The 16,967-nt window shown below is 42.0% G+C and overlaps 1 protein-coding gene across 2 annotated transcripts in view; it reads right to left on the bottom strand.

The window, feature by feature from the left end:
- Positions 1-16,967, bottom strand: part of SH3GL3 (SH3 domain containing GRB2 like 3, endophilin A3) — a 112,511-nt gene that overhangs the window by 14,296 nt on the left and 81,248 nt on the right. For both annotated transcript variants that reach the window (XM_077263632.1, XM_077263633.1), the window contains exons 3-6: positions 14,694-14,766; positions 13,726-13,869; positions 11,350-11,483; positions 7,532-7,690 (exon numbers count right to left, since the gene is read on the bottom strand). In XM_077263632.1, coding sequence (XP_077119747.1) covers positions 7,532-7,690; positions 11,350-11,483; positions 13,726-13,869; positions 14,694-14,766 — 510 coding nt within the window. The remainder of the gene's footprint in view (positions 1-7,531; positions 7,691-11,349; positions 11,484-13,725; positions 13,870-14,693; positions 14,767-16,967) is intronic.

Raw genomic sequence — 16,967 nt, forward strand, 5'->3', positions numbered from 1 at the left:
TTAAAGTTCGGAGTTCCTACCGGACAGTTAGTGTCCAGTGCTAAACGCCGAGCACGGATGTCTCCCGGAAGTCTGTTACAGAGAGAGAGAGAATTTTCCAAGTCAAATGTTTAGATCCCCATCATTTTCAATGGGGTTCAAGTTCAGCTACTGTTCTGCTGCCTGAACCGAGCTTGGGATAAAGTTTGGGTCGGGAACCATAACCTGAACTTCCACGGGTCCGCTCCTCCCTAGAGCTCAGCTCACATTGCCTGCACTGACTGTAGGTCTTCTGACCGCATCTAACGGCTTCATTAGGACAATGTGGCTGTTAGATCAGGTCAGGGGGCCAGCTCTCGGCCTGCAGACCACCTAACAATGTTGTTTATTTTCACATTTTGGTTGAATTCACACAGACCTAAAAAGGCCCAGAACATTCAACCACAGAATCCACAAATCTAACATTTTAATCTTGATTTGCAAGGAAAAAAATGCACAGAATTGATGCAAAATGAATCCTTGGAAATTCTGCTGCATTTCCATGGCAACTCGAAATGAAAATCTGGATAGAAAACATGCTAATTTTGTGGAGAATTAGTTGAGGGCTTAAAATTACAGCATGTGATTTTGCTCACACATTATAGTAATTAGACTTATTATAGAAATTAGATTAATTTTAGATTCCTGTGATAAAAGTAAGAACTCCCTAATAAGCTCATTCTTATGGCTGTCCACTACAGTCATGGATGAAAGTGTTGGCACCTCTGAAATTGTTCCAGAAAATGGAGTACCGTATTTTGCGAACCATAAGACTAACAGGAGCATAAGACGCACCCCAAATTTTTATATTCCGCATTTCCTGTAGCTTACCAGGTTGGGAGCGGGGTCACAGGAAGCAGGGTCGCTGCTGCAGGAAGCTGGAGTAGTGGGGCGATGCTGGAGTAGTGGGGCGATGCTGTAGGCCCCGGTTGGGAAGGGTTGTCCCGGTGGTGCGAGGCTGCCCATTGATTTCCTGGCACTGGGCTTCAGGATTGAGATCTCTGCTCTATCATTAAAGTTCTCTGGTTTGTTAAAGAGAAGATTCTAATAAAAGACGTATAATACGGGCTGGCTATTTATGGCTATATAACGCAGGTTTATTATTAAAGGGGATGACAGGGACCACGGCAACTAGATGAAAACTGAAAGTGCTGGAAAAGCAGGGTCCCAAGCACTGTAGTGCAGAGGTGTCAAATTGCATTCCTCGAGGGCCGCAAACCATGGAGTGTTTTCAAGATTTCCTTAGCATTCCACAAGGTGCTGGAATCATTCTGTGCAGGTGATTAAATTATCACCTGTGCAATACAAGGAAATCCTGAAAACATGACCTGTTGGCGGCCCTCGAGGAATGCAGTTTGACACCTCTGGTTGAGTGCTGCCACTTCCAGTCTCAGAATCAGCAGAGATCCTAAAGTTCGGACTCACAACGATCAGGAAGTTATCTAGATAGGTAATAACTGACAACACTGGGAAGTAGCTGAGAAGACAGGGGCCCCAAACATCTTTTTGGTCCCAGGTCCACACGGTCAGATTGAACCAACTCCTCAGGCGGCAATAAAACATCCTAAACTTCATGACATAGATATCTAAAAGGTTCCGATTAGACTTTAGGACTTCCAAGTATCAGGAGGATTGAGGTCCTCTTCACGATACAGAAAGGAAGAGATGATGGATTCAGCTTTCTCCACTTAAGTTTACATGAGACGCTGACAGCTGAGTGTTTCCATTCTCCAACAACTAACAATGATTATGGCAGAACTCGTGTATGATCATTTCTTTGCCTTATCATCTCCTTAACTAGACAATGACTTAGGCTTGATTTTGGATTACAAATACTGATGAAAAATTCTGACTAAATACTGAACGTGTGAACGTGGCCTTGCAGAAATAAAAAAGCGGTGGCCCAAAGCCAAAAATTAATCCCAATGCATATAAAAAGCCTAAAAAAGCAAGAAGAAAATGCGCCGGCTACAAATAAAACAAAGCAATTGTGAAACTTGGGTCAAATATCCAGCCCCTGTGCTGTGCTAATGCTCTTCTAGGCACTTATGACATCCGTACTTTACCAGGGTGATCTTATTTTGCCCACAGTGAATTTTATTAATTTGTAGCTTATGGGCCCCAATGCAAAATCACTAATGGTTCCCCCCATAACCACGGGTCTTTAATAGTAATAGTCCTTTCATATGGGCCAACGGGACCTTTAGGCCCTTCTAGTCTCCAGGGCCCAGGTGCCATTGCACCAATTAAAGTTATGCTGCTGATGGCAGGTTATTAAGGTTCCATTTAATAATGTGTGGGAAGCAGAGTGACATGGAAGTGGTAATGTAAAATGTGTGACTGACGCTGGCCTGGTGGTGTCAATCTAAATTAAAGCACTTAATATCTGTGGAAGCAAAGACAATGACACAAGATCAGCATTCTGCAGTATGGATCACAACTGCATTCATATAATGACGTCTTACACAGGATGATGGGATATGCATGGTGCTCAGCATATAAGTACATTTATTATCACTTCCAAAGAGCTCATTATTTCCTTCACACCCAGAATAGCTGTCACTTAATTCCTTCTTTTCCACCTGACAGAATGTTTGCAGTTTGTCATCATGTGACTGTACCAACAATGGAAGTAAGTGATTTATACCCTTAGAAACACCTTTCTCACTTCAGCTGTATTGCCAACTGCTACCTGTGTACTGTATACACACCTACTTCACCTTCTACAAAGTCTGTACGGTGGTCCCTAATTTTTTTCCAGGACACTCATTGCAATTTAACCCCTTAATGACCGCCAATACGCCTTTTAACTGACCTGAGATATAAGAGAATAGCATCCTCATGCAGGTGACAATCCAGCAACTGTTGGCTGTACACTATAGCTGACAACTTGCTGCATCAGCCACGATCAGCGCTTGCACCGTCCAAATCTGTTTAACCCCTTAGATGCTGCTGTCAATAGTGACTACATCATTATAAATGGTTAACAGAGTGTGGGGGCTTCCTCTTTATCCCAAGTGATGCTCTCAGATCATGATTGTGTGGTCCTGATGTTTGCCATGGCAATTCAAGACCTAATAGCGGCCATAGAGTCTGACAGCTGTAGTAATCTGTTCAGAAGTTGGCGGCATTTATGTGGTAAAAATACAAATTTTCATTTCTGTCATGCTACTTTGTATTAATTCCTGAAAAGCACCTGTAGGGTTAATAAACTACCTAACAGCAGTTTTCAATATGCCAGGGGGTGCTGTTTTTAAAATGGTATCATGTTTGGGGGTTTCCCAATATATGGTACACCGAAAGGCACTTCAAACATGGATGATTCCCTAAAAAAAATACATTTTGTAAATTTCCTTGAAAAAAATGAAAAATTACTGCTACATGTTTAAACCTCCTAAATGCTAAGAAAATAAAATAAAAGTTTACAAATGGTGCTGATGTAAAGCAGGCATGAGGGAAATGTTATTTATTAATGTCTCGCTATGGTATGACTATCTGGATTAAAGGGATAATCATTCAAAGTTTGAAAATTGCTAATTTTTTAACATTTTTCTCAAATTTCTGATATTTATTATAAATAATCAAAAAACATATTGACCTAAATTTATCACTATCATAAAGTATAATGTGTCACGAAAAAACAATCTCAAAATCACTGGGATATGTTGAAGCGTTCCAGAGTTATTACCACATAAAGTGACACTGGTCAGATTTTTAAAAATTGGCTCCGTCACTAAGGGGTTAAAAGAGTGATTTTTTTTTTGTGTGTTAACATTTCCAAAAAAAGAAAAAATAATTATGTTGACAATCCTGCATACAATACACTCATCGTACAGTAAAAACATCCTAATATACAAAGTAGTAAAGCAGGTAAAACACAGAATAAGAGCAGTCAAAAATAAGAAGTATACATAGAAAGCAGTACATATAGTACAGGTAAAGTGCACTACAGTACATGTAGTACCGGTAGAAAGCAGTACATGTAGTACCGGTAGAAAGCAGTACATATAGTACAGGAAGAGTGCACTACAGTACATGTAGTACAGGTAGACAGCAGTACATATAGTACAGGAAGAGTACACTACAGAACATGTAGTACAGGTAGAAAGCAGTACATATAGTACAGGTAGAGTGCACTACAGTACATGTAGTACCGGTAGAAAGCAGTACATATAGTACAAGTAGAGTGCACTACAGAACATGTAGTACAGGTAGAAAGCTGTACATCTAGTACAGGAAGAGTGCACTACAGAACATGTAGTACAGGTAGAAAGCAGTACATGTAGTACAGGTAAAGTGCACTACAGTACATGTAGTACAGGTAGAAAGCAGTACATATAGTACAGGAAGAGTGCACTACAGATCATGTAGTACAGGTAGAAAGCTGTACATCTAGTACAGGAAGAGTGCACTACAGATCATGTAGTACAGGTAGAAAGCAGTACATATAGTACAGGAAGATTACACTACAGAACATGTAGTAAAGGTAGAAAGCAGTACATATAGTACAAGTAGAGTGCACTACAGATCATGTAGTACAGGTAGAAAGCAGTACATGTAGTACAGGAAGAGTGCACTACAGATCATGTAGTACAGGTAGAAAGCAGTACATATAGTACAGGAAGAGTGCACTACAGATCATGTAGTACAGGTAGAAAGCAGTTCATATAGTACAGGAAGATTACACTACAGAACATGTAGTAAAGGTAGAAAGCAGTACATGTAGTACAGGAAGAGTGCACTACAGATCATGTAGTACAGGTAGAAAGCAGTACATATAGTACAGGAAGAGTGCACTACAGATCATGTAGTACAGGTAGAAAGCAGTTCATATAGTACAGGAAGATTACACTACAGAACATGTAGTAAAGGTAGAAAGCAGTACATATAGTACAAGTAGAGTGCACTACAGAACATGTAGTACAGGTAGAAAGCAGTACATATAGTACAGGTAGAGTGCACTACAGAACATGTAGTACAGGTAGAAAGCAGTACATGTAGTACAGGTAGAGTGCACTACAGAACATGTAGTACAGGTAGAAAGCTGTACATGTAGTACAGGTAGAGTGCACTACAGAACATGTAGTACAGGTAGAAAGCTGTACATCTAGTACAGGAAGAGTGCACTACAGAACATGTAGTACAGGTAGAAAGCAGTACATGTAGTACAGGTAAAGTGCACTACAGTACATGTAGTACAGGTAGAAAGCTGTACATCTAGTACAGGAAGAGTGCACTACAGAACATGTAGTACAGATAGAAAGCAGTACATGTAGTACAGGAAGAGTGCACTACAGAACATGTAGTACAGGTAGAAAGCAGTACATGTAGTACAGGTAGAGTGCACTACAGAACATGTAGTACAGGTAGAAAGCTGTACATCTAGTACAGGAAGAGTGCACTACAGAACATGTAGTACAGATAGAAAGCAGTACATGTAGTACAGGTAGAGTGCACTACAGATCATGTAGTACAGGTAGAAAGCTGTACATCTAGTACAGGAAGAGTGCACTACAGATCATGTAGTACAGGTAGAAAGCAGTACATATAGTACAGGAAGATTACACTACAGAACATGTAGTAAAGGTAGAAAGCAGTACATATAGTACAAGTAGAGTGCACTACAGATCATGTAGTACAGGTAGAAAGCAGTACATGTAGTACAGGAAGAGTGCACTACAGATCATGTAGTACAGGTAGAAAGCAGTACATATAGTACAGGAAGAGTGCACTACAGATCATGTAGTACAGGTAGAAAGCAGTTCATATAGTACAGGAAGATTACACTACAGAACATGTAGTAAAGGTAGAAAGCAGTACATGTAGTACAGGAAGAGTGCACTACAGATCATGTAGTACAGGTAGAAAGCAGTACATATAGTACAGGAAGAGTGCACTACAGATCATGTAGTACAGGTAGAAAGCAGTTCATATAGTACAGGAAGATTACACTACAGAACATGTAGTAAAGGTAGAAAGCAGTACATATAGTACAAGTAGAGTGCACTACAGAACATGTAGTACAGGTAGAAAGCAGTACATATAGTACAGGTAGAGTGCACTACAGAACATGTAGTACAGGTAGAAAGCAGTACATGTAGTACAGGTAGAGTGCACTACAGAACATGTAGTACAGGTAGAAAGCTGTACATGTAGTACAGGTAGAGTGCACTACAGAACATGTAGTACAGGTAGAAAGCTGTACATCTAGTACAGGAAGAGTGCACTACAGAACATGTAGTACAGGTAGAAAGCAGTACATGTAGTACAGGTAAAGTGCACTACAGTACATGTAGTACAGGTAGAAAGCTGTACATCTAGTACAGGAAGAGTGCACTACAGAACATGTAGTACAGATAGAAAGCAGTACATGTAGTACAGGAAGAGTGCACTACAGAACATGTAGTACAGGTAGAAAGCAGTACATGTAGTACAGGTAGAGTGCACTACAGAACATGTAGTACAGGTAGAAAGCTGTACATCTAGTACAGGAAGAGTGCACTACAGAACATGTAGTACAGATAGAAAGCAGTACATGTAGTACAGGTAGAGTGCACTACATGTAGTACAGGTAGAAAGCAGTACATATAGTACAGGAAGAGTGCACTACAGAACATGCAGTACAGGTAGAAAGCCGTACATATAGTACAGGTAGAGAGCACTACAGAACATGTAGTACAGGTAGAGTGCACTACAGAACATGTAGTACAGGTAGAGTGCACTACAGAACATGCAGTACAGGTAGAAAGCCGTACATATAGTACAGGTAGAGAGCACTACAGAACATGTAGTGCACGCAGAAAGCAGAACAGTACATGTATCACAGGTAAATGGCACTACAGTACATAGAGTGCTTATACAAAGCCGTGTAGTACAGATAGAAAGCAGTATAGTACATGTTGTACAGATAAGGCCTCATTCATACACTTGTTTTTAATATATTAGTTCACAAATCAAAAACATACCCATTGTAGTCTATAGGGAGGCTCATGTTCGTGTTTGTAGACCAAAAGGTCTTCAAAGTAAAAAATATATATATATATGTAAATGAAAAAATAGAGACGTGTCTACTCACCAAATAAAGTCTATGTGGTTATGAAAAATGCGACAGCACATAGAATGCACACTAGTTGCATTATAGCACTGTCCATTTTTTCATGTTTGCTAGAAAACAGCTTGAGAATCCTCTATCAATTTATGTTGAGAAGATCTGATGAAATTATGATGGAAAAAATTGACAAACACTGATAAAAATTGATTCATGTTTTTTCAAGTATGAGAAAAATCCCTGACATCTGAATGAGGCCTAAAGTGCTGTTCAGGTAAAGTGCGCTACAGTACATATAGTACAGGTAGACAATAGGACAGTGCTTAATGAAGCACCACGACACAGCCAATCAGAAAACACCTTTGGAAGTTGAAAATATTGTAGGATGAGGTCATTGTAAATTTAGCAAACGTTGTACACAAGACAGAAAATATTTATGGGAAGTAAATATGTAAAGGAACTTACATCATTTTCTAGAAAATTAAACATGCTTCTTTCTGCCAGTTCTTTAGATTCATCAAATTTTTCCACCGCCAGTCGAATTTCTTCATCTGGAACCTTTCCTTGTCGCTTCTTCTTATAGTCGTAGTCTAAGCGGCGGCCTTCTAGCTTTTTCAAATGATACTGAAAATCAAAAATAAGAGAAAAGTCACAACTTCAATTCATGGACACATACTGAGTAGTATGGTATAATACTGAATTGCTGGTCATGGTGTCCTCCGGCGGCAGGTGAGGAAAACATGCTGCTAAATAAAACTACTTTCACAAATAGAAGAGTTTAATAGTTTATTTTTATCAATTAAATAAATACAAACTGAACTAACAGTAGAGAAACCCAAATTAAATAAATTAATGGTGACCGCCCTTTGCCTTCAAAGCAGAATTGATTCTTCTAGGTACACTTCCACACAGGTTTAGAAGGAGCTCAGCAGAGAGGTTGGAGAACCACCACCATGCTTCACGCTGCCTACAATCATTATTGTACCACTCTCCAGCTCTTAGGCGAACAAACTGATTTCTGTTACATCCAAATATTTTAAATTTTGACTTATCAATTTAGAGCAACAGATGCCATTCTTCTGCACCCCGGTTCTTATGTTTTCGTGAATAGTTAAGGGGTTTGCCCTTGTTTCTACAGTATGTCAAAGGTATGGCTTTTTGGTCACAATTCTTCCATGAAGACCACATCTGGCCAAACTTCTTCAAACATTAGATGGGTGCAGCTGGGACCCACTGGTTGCTGCCAGTTGTGCTCTGAGCTGATATCACCGCTGGACATCTTCCAATCTCAAAGAGCTGCACAAAGTTACCTTAGATGACTACTATATCTTCAGTCCTCAACGTTGCCCATCTTTTTGTACTTCTTTAGAAAAGCTTGAAGAGCATGTCTTTAAACTCCCATCTGCTTTGATATCTCTGGAAGAGACCCTTCTGATTCAGTATAACTACTTTGTGTCTTGTGTATTACTCACCCTGCGACAGGAAGCAACCACACTTATGTACTTATTCGGCTGTTCCTCAACCAGCTGTAAGCCTCCCACACAGCTGTTTCTTTTTCAGTTACAGTATATACTTGAGTATAAGCTGAGTTTTTCTGCACAATTTTTTTGTGCTGAAAATGCCCGCCCCCCCCCCCCACAGCTTATACTTGATTGAGGGTCCAGAAGATGGAGGGGGAGGGGCAGCAACGAAGCAGCTGGTCACAGGAGACAGGAGCCGGCTGCTGCGGCTAACTCCTGTGCCTGCTGCTAAAGAGGAATGAATATCCACTGTAATAGCGCACACAGTGTCAGCAGCAGCAGCCAGCTCCTGCAGGGACTGGGAGGTCACGTGTGCCAGCTACTTAATGTTCACTTCTCTCCACTCCCATGGTATAACGGATCCTCTGAGAGATATTTGTATTGTCACCTTATATACTTATACATGGTTATTAGATCGCCCCTCAGTCATCTTTTTTCTAGACTAAACAATCCTAACTTAGCTAATCTCTCTGGGTATTGTAGTTCCCCCATCCTCCTTTATACTCGCTCTAGTTCCATTATATTCTTCCAGAGCACCGGTGCCCAAAAGTTTTCCATGTGCGGTCTAACCAGGGATTTGTACAGAGGCAGTATAATGCTCTCATCATCTGTATCCAGACCTCTTTTAATGCATGATCCTGTTTGCCTTGGCAGCTGCTGCCTGGCACTGGCTGCTCCAGGTAAGTTTATCATTAACTAAGATCCCCAAGTCCTCTTCCATGTCAGATTTACCCAGTGGTTCAGTGTGTAATGGTGATATTGATTCCTCCTTCCCATGTGTATAACCTTACATTTATCATTGTTAAACCGCATCTGCCACCTTTCGGCCCAAGTTTCCAACTTATCCAGATCCATCTGTAGCAGAATACTATCTTCTCTTGTATTGACTGCTTTACATAGTTTTGTATCATCAGCAAATATCAATATTTTACTGTGTAAACCTTCTACCAGATCATTAATGAATATGTTGAAGAGAATAGGTCCCAACACTAACCCCTGTGGTACCCCACTGGTCACAGCGACCCAGTTAGAGAATCTACCATTTATAACCACCCTCTGCTTTCTATCACTAAGCCAGTTACGTACCCATTTACACACGTTCCTGTCATGCGCTGCTTACAAGCATAAAGCTGCTGCTGGTACTGCAACAAGATGTTGCAAGGGAACACAGGAAGGCAAAGTGGAATAGTTTACCGTATATACTCGAGTATAAGCCGAGATTTTCAGCCCAAATTTTTGGGCTGAAAGTGCCCTCTCGACTTATACTCGAGTCACGGTCGGCGGGTGAGGGGGAGAGGGCGCTGAGGCATACTTACCTGCTTCCGGGGCTCCTGGCGCTCCCCCTGCCCATCCCACGGTCTCCGGGTGCCGCAGCTCTTCCCCTGTTCAGCGGTCACGTGGGACCGCTCATTAGAGAAATGACTATGGACTCCACTCCCATAGGGGCGGAGCCGCCTATTCATTTCTCTAATCAGCGGTGCCGGTGACCGCTGACAGAGGAAGAGGCTGCGGCACCGAAGACCAGCTGTCCGGGGGAAGGAGCGGGACGCCGGGAGCAGGTAAGTATCGCATATTCACCTGTCCTTGTTCCACACGCCGGGCGTCGCTCTGTCTTCCCGGCGTCTCTCCGCACTGACTGTGCAGGTCAGAGGGCGCGATGACGCATATAGTGTGCGCGCCGCCCTCTGCCTGATCAGTCAGTGCAGAGAGACGCCGGGACGGGACGCTGAGGAGCTGCAAGCAAGAGAGGTGAGTATGTGTTTTATTATTTTTATTGCAGCAGCAGCAGCAATGGCACAGCTTTCTATGGCACAGCTTTCTATGGCACAGCTTTCTATGGCACAGCTATGGGGGCAATAATGAATGGTGCAGAGCACTATATGGCACAGCTATGGGGGCAATAATGAACGGTGCAGAGCATTATATGGCACAGCTATGGGGCAATAATGAATGGTGCAGAGCACTATATGGCACAGCTATGGGGCCATAATGAACGGTATGGAGCATCTATTTTTATTTTTGAAATTCACCGGTAGCTGCTGCATTTTCCACCCTAGGCTTATACTCGAGTCAATAAGTTTTCCCAGTTTTTTGTGGCAAAATTAGGGGGGTCGGCTTATACTCGGGTCGGCTTATACTCGAGTATATACGGTAGTTTATTTTTCTTAATTAAAATGATGACAATTATCACCTGTTTGGTATAATTTGTTACTCGCATTCTTGACTATAATTTACAAAATCCCTGACTTTGAGCAAGTGTATCTGGAAGATTTGATGTGGTTTTGAAGGCAAAGGTTGGTCATACGAACTATAGATTTGTATCTTGTTCATTCACTTTGCATTTTGTTAATTAATAAAAAATAAACCATTAACATTTCTATTTTTGAAAGCATTCTAACTTTTCAGCATTTGTTCCACATCTCCTAAAACTGTCAAAAGGTGTCCCAGCGTTTGGACGTCCGTCAATCTTGGGTTGGAATCACACATGCCATTTTTATGCAAATTTTTAAGCCGAACAAAAGAAAGAAATTCAAGTTTTCTTCTCTTTATACTTTTCCTTCCATTTGGATTCACAATTCTAAATAAAAATAGCATATTTTGTTTCAGCCTTACATTTGTAACGCCAATGGATGGGTGATACATGTTTGTAGGGTGTCAAATATTTGGTTGGCGTTCCCCTTTAATGTTATATTGTATACATGGCTTCAAATGCAGATTTCCCAAAGGATACATAATAGCATCTGGAAAATGATGAATACTTACCACAATTTCCTTCAAGTCTTTGTCTTGCAGTGACTGGAGAGGATCGATGAAGTTCTGCTTGACATTGATATCAAGAGAGTCCTTCACTTCTGACATTTGTTTCATGCTTTCTCCGACATCCAGCAAAGCGCTGCCTGGAAGAAGCAGAACGTTTATTGACCAACTGCAGACTGCTGACAAGCCTCGCAAGAGTAATGGCATGTGGGTATTTACATAGTGAAGAATTAAAACGATGACTCACCAGGTTAATAAAGACTAATGTCACTGAATATATCTCCTGTACTACACTGCTACACAAGTTGGTGCTATGCAGATAATACATGACCTGGGCTCAGCTTTTGCTTATTAATTATGAAATATTCTCATCTGCTGGATGCACACAGCTACCATACCTCCTATTCTGCAAATAATATTTTAAGCATATCAGAACTCTGCCAAAGAAACTACAATTAAAAAAAAATATTAATTAATTAAAAATATTTATTCATAAGAAAAATACTACTAGATCCATCTGCAAATACCAACTTTAACTCCTTAACTGCCAGAAGATTGAGGACAATTTTCAAACTTCTTGCAGATATAGAGAACATGAGAAATGAAGAAAAAAATAAGTACCCTAGTCCTCTTTATTTTCTGATATTAAACCTCTCGCATTTTATACTGATGGCAACTGAAAATAAGATTTCTTAATGTGATAGGTTCATGTATGCTGCTTATGCCCGGATGTGCAGATCGCAATTGATCAATGCAAAAGAGAATTAAAATCTCCAAAATCAAGAAGTCGATAAATATTTAAATCATGGAGTAGATAAATAGCCTGCAATGAGGAACAAGGGGAATATCGATAATTAAAGAGGTTTTCTACTACATTCTATAAAGCCGCCACCGATTTAAACATTGTAAAGAAGTATTTTTGTAAATACCTCTTGTTGCTATCACTGACCGCTCAGTCTGCATCACGTGACCCGGCTGCAGCCGCCACTGATGTCACGTCTAGTTCCAGAATGCCTTGCATAACCCGGGCGTGACGCAGTCGCACGCACCCCTCCTGATTGTCTGCGCTGTGTTTCATCACACATCACAGGCCAGTATAGAGCAACGGCCAACGAGTGAGCGGTCAGCGATAGTGCCGCTCACAGGCTCAGATGACTGCAAAAATACTTCTATACAAGTTTTAAATCGGTGGGGCTTTATAGAATGTAGTGGACAACCCTTTTAAAAAAGGCTCAGTAATTGGTTTTATACTATTAACAAATACTGATGTGATCACTCTAAAGGTTTTATGAAGGAAACATAATACTTGAAGACAATATATTCCCTTCCTCTACAAGACAGAACCAATGAGTAAACCTTGCCATTCTTGTTTTACCAGTGTGAGGAGCCTGTCAGCCATTATATATCTCACATTGGTAACGCCCCCTATCATTAACAATAAGCTCTGGAGGCAGATTCTTATACAGATCAGTGTCCGGCCCATAGATCTTAACAGCTCCTTTACATATAAGAAAACATGGATTTCTCTGGACTTAGACATCGGATCGCAGATATCAACGTATCATTTTATTCAACCTTCAACCTTATTCAACTTTGAAAAATCAAGACTCCAATGCCAATAAGATGATCTCAAAGAGTCTTCTTGCTGGATCCTGGCAATCAGCTGTAGTCTGTAGGGAAACCTGGCAGTAAAGATTCCATACAGAATAGACAAAAGTCGGCCAATCATGGTGATTTTGGTGGGACCAGACAACCATCTTATGCGTATGGGGCAGTTGGAACTTCAAAGCCCGATCGATGGGTTATGACGAATGATCAGCTTTCCCTTTCTCCCCATTAAAAACACAAAACGCTTGGCCAACCCAAGCACTCATGTGTAAGGCTGAGTCTGGAGAGGGCGATATCTGCCAAACGAACATTCATCAGACATTTGGCTCAGTGGTTAGCACTGCCGCCTTGCAGTGCTTGTATGTTCTCCCCGTGTTTGCGTGGTTTTCTTCCAGGTTCTCCAGTTTCCTCCCACACTCCAAAGACATACTGATAGGGAATGTAGATTGTGAGCCCCAATGAGGACAGTGATGATAATGTCTGTAAAGCGCTGTGGAATTAATGGTGATATGACTAAAATAAATAAACATTTATTCCATGTGTGTGCCCAGCTAAGGTGTTACATTTCCTTGCAGCGCCACCGCAGGTGAAGTAAAGCATTACACAATGTTCATTCAAATATGTTCTCTGTGTAATGTACCGTAAGTTAGATCCTCTAAAGAAAGAAGGGCTCTTTGTACCTGCTCTCCGCTCCAGGTAGGAGATGGGGATCGCTAATAGGGGACTTCTTTTATTAACCAACAAGACACAAAGCACCACAATGTACCCACTCACCAAATTCTGATTCTTCTCCCAGTTCTCGCCCATACCGTAGCATAGATTCTCCTAGTAACCCTTCTGTCTGAGGGTAACCTGTAGCTTTTACTTGTCCTCTGATTTTTGACATGGTGTTGATCATTCCTAGTCTGGCTCGATAAGCTGAAAAAAAGAAGTTAAATTAGTACAATAATTTCTAGACTGGTAATCTCCAGCATACCACATAATGTCAATATAAGGCTACTTTCACACATCAGGTTTTCGCTGTCAGGCTCAATCCGGCTAAATTTAAAAAAAACGGATCAGGCGAATGTTGCTGCCGGATCTGTTTTTTTTTCCCATAGACTTATATTAGTGCCGGATTGCGCCGGATGACATTGCGTTTCGTCCGGTTTTCGCCGGATCCGGTAAATCTGCCGTTTCCGGTTTCTGAAAAAATAGCGTCCATAGTAACGTTTTTTGTCTCCGGCGAAAAAGCTGTTTGCTAGAATGGAAGCCTATGGGAGCCGGATCCGGAAAATGACGGATTCCGGCGCCGGATTCTGTTTGTTTTTTTTAAAACTGAGCATGCTCCAATTTTTTTTTAGCCAATAATCTAGGTATGCTAACCGGTTCCGTCAAAAAAAGGGATCCGTCGTATCAGTTTTTCACAATCTGCTCCGGATCCGGTTTTTCCAACATTCGCCAGATTGTGCCTGATGCAAAAAACCTGATGTGTGAAAGTAGCCTAATAGTGGCCTTCTTATCCCACTCCTCAAAAAACTGAGCTAGTGGACGAGCCTTGCCCCTTGTCACACTTGTTGTTTATTATCATTTTTTTTTTAATATATTGCGTTATAAAAACAGGCCCTGGACTGATACAAATAGCAAAAATAGCAAAAAAGCTAAATTATATGTTACTTAGAGGAGAGCCTGAAATGGTAACTGACTATAATACATCTCAGAGTACAGGCTCAGGTCTAATGGGGCGGCTGGTTAAACATTACCTGGATTTGGCTGTAAATATTCGGTGGTTTTGGTCAGCAGTTCAGCAACCACCTTGTTGGTGATATCAATTTTCTAAAACACAAATGTAACAACAAAATGTACTTGTGCCATTCAGGTTTACAAAAATATAAATAATTCTTAATACATTGCTAGCCTGGATGCACACATGAACTTTTTAATGCAGTTTTATAGATGTTTATAAAAAGGAAGGGAAATTATTCCCATTTGGATCCTGCATCATAAACTGCATGTGTGAATTCCGCCTATATATCAATATTGGAAATGACTAAAGACATCGGAAGTCACAGAAACATACACGGACTTGTATCGGCCACAAGTCAAGAGCGCTTCCCTATTTGAGGTGACGTTTACATTTTTATCTTATGAAATCATGGGCCTTAAAGGGGTTTTCCGGTCCAAATCGATAAGTCTGCAGTCACTCTGTGTGACCGCAGACTTATAAATCACCGCAATGTATGCACTGTGCGCTACGAGGATTTGCTGGTTTCTGACCCGGGACCGGACAGTACGTACATGTTATGCATATTCCCGGCCAGTGGGCGCAACCTCGCTCCATACAACTGTACTGAACCGAGGCAGAGGCTGGCCAGTGGGCTAGGCAGACTAAAGGCCGTGGCCTCGCTCCATACAAGTCTATGGAGAAAGGCAGTGCCCACTGAATGGACGCTGGCCAGGAGTATTTATAACTCATACCCTCCTGCTCAGAAACTGGCAAATCCCTTCAACACACAGTGCATGTGCTGGGGGGATTCATAAGTCTGCAATCCCACACAGTGTCTGCAGACTTATCGATTTACCGCACAACAACCCCTTTAGGCCTGTCTCACACGTCCAGATAATTCCGGTACCGGAAAAATCGGTACCGGAGTTATCCGTGTCCATGAGCTCACGTGGCACATCAGTGTGGCACACGTGCGGCAGCCGTGTGCCGCCCGTGTGCCCACTGGGGACAACACGGACCGTGCAGGAGACAGCGCTACAGTAAGCGCTGTCCCCCTTGCGTGTGGTGCTGAAGTCGGCATTCATTCCTTCTCCCCAGTTCACTGGAGAGAAGGAATGAAAAATCAAGGTTTTTGTTTTTTTTGTGTGTTTAAAATAAAGTTCCTGGTCACCTCCCGCCTCCCACCCCCTGTGCGCCCGCCCGTTTGCATTAAAATACTCACCCAGCTCCCGCGATGCTTCCTCTCAGCGCCGCAGCTTGTCCTGTATGAGCGGTCACGTGGTGCCGCTCATTACAGGGATAAATATGCGGCTCCACCTCCCAGCGAAGCAGGGGGGACAGCGCTTAACTGTAGCGCTGTCTCCTACACGGTCCGTGTGGTCCTCAGTCGGCACACGGGCGGCACAAGGACAGCATCCGTGTGCGGTATGTGTTTACATGGACCCACTGACTTTAATGGGTCCCTGTGATCCGTGCGCTCCCACGAACACTGACATGTCTCCGTGTTTTGCAAACGGACACACGGTCCGTGAAAACATGCTGACATGTGCAGAGACACATTTATTTTAATGTGTCTACGTGAGTCAGGGTCTCTGGTACGTGAGAAAACCGTCACCACACGTATCGGAGCCACTGACGTGTGAAACCGGCCTTAAACAGTTTCTTATGCTATGCCCATCCCTGGATCTGATCTGTGGATGCTTTTAATTAGCAAATCACTGATCGAATGGTAAGGCCACGGTCACACATTCAGTATTTGGTCAGTATTTTACCTCAGTATCTTTAAGCCAAAACCAGGAGTGGGTGATAAATACAGAAGTGGTGCATGTGTTTCTATTATACTTTTCCTCTGATTGTTCCACTCCTGGTTTTGGCTTACAAATACTGAGGTAAAAAACTCTCCAAATACTCAAGGTGTGAAAGTAGCCTAAGGCTATGTGCACACGATGTGGAATTAGTGCGGATCCGCAGCGGATTTTTCCGAGCAGAAACGCTGCAGTTCCGCACAGTGATTTACAGTACAATGTAAATCAATTGGGAAAAAAAAAAGCTGTGCACATGGTGCGGAAAAATCCGCATGAAAACCGCTGCGGAACAAAAGAAGTAGCATGCTACTTCCTTTGTGTGGAACTGCAGCGTTTCCGACTCCTTCCATAATAGAAATCCGCAGGGGTAAAAACTGCAGAAAATCTACACAAAATCTGCATCAAAACCGCGCAAAATCCACGGCAAATTGTGCGGAAAATTCTGCACCCCAATCTGCAACGTATGCACATAGCCTAATCGGGCAGGTGCCTGTGAGCATGTGCAG

Source organism: Ranitomeya variabilis, chromosome 5, assembly GCF_051348905.1.
Source record: "Ranitomeya variabilis isolate aRanVar5 chromosome 5, aRanVar5.hap1, whole genome shotgun sequence".
Classification (NCBI taxonomy): Eukaryota; Metazoa; Chordata; class Amphibia; order Anura; family Dendrobatidae; genus Ranitomeya; species Ranitomeya variabilis.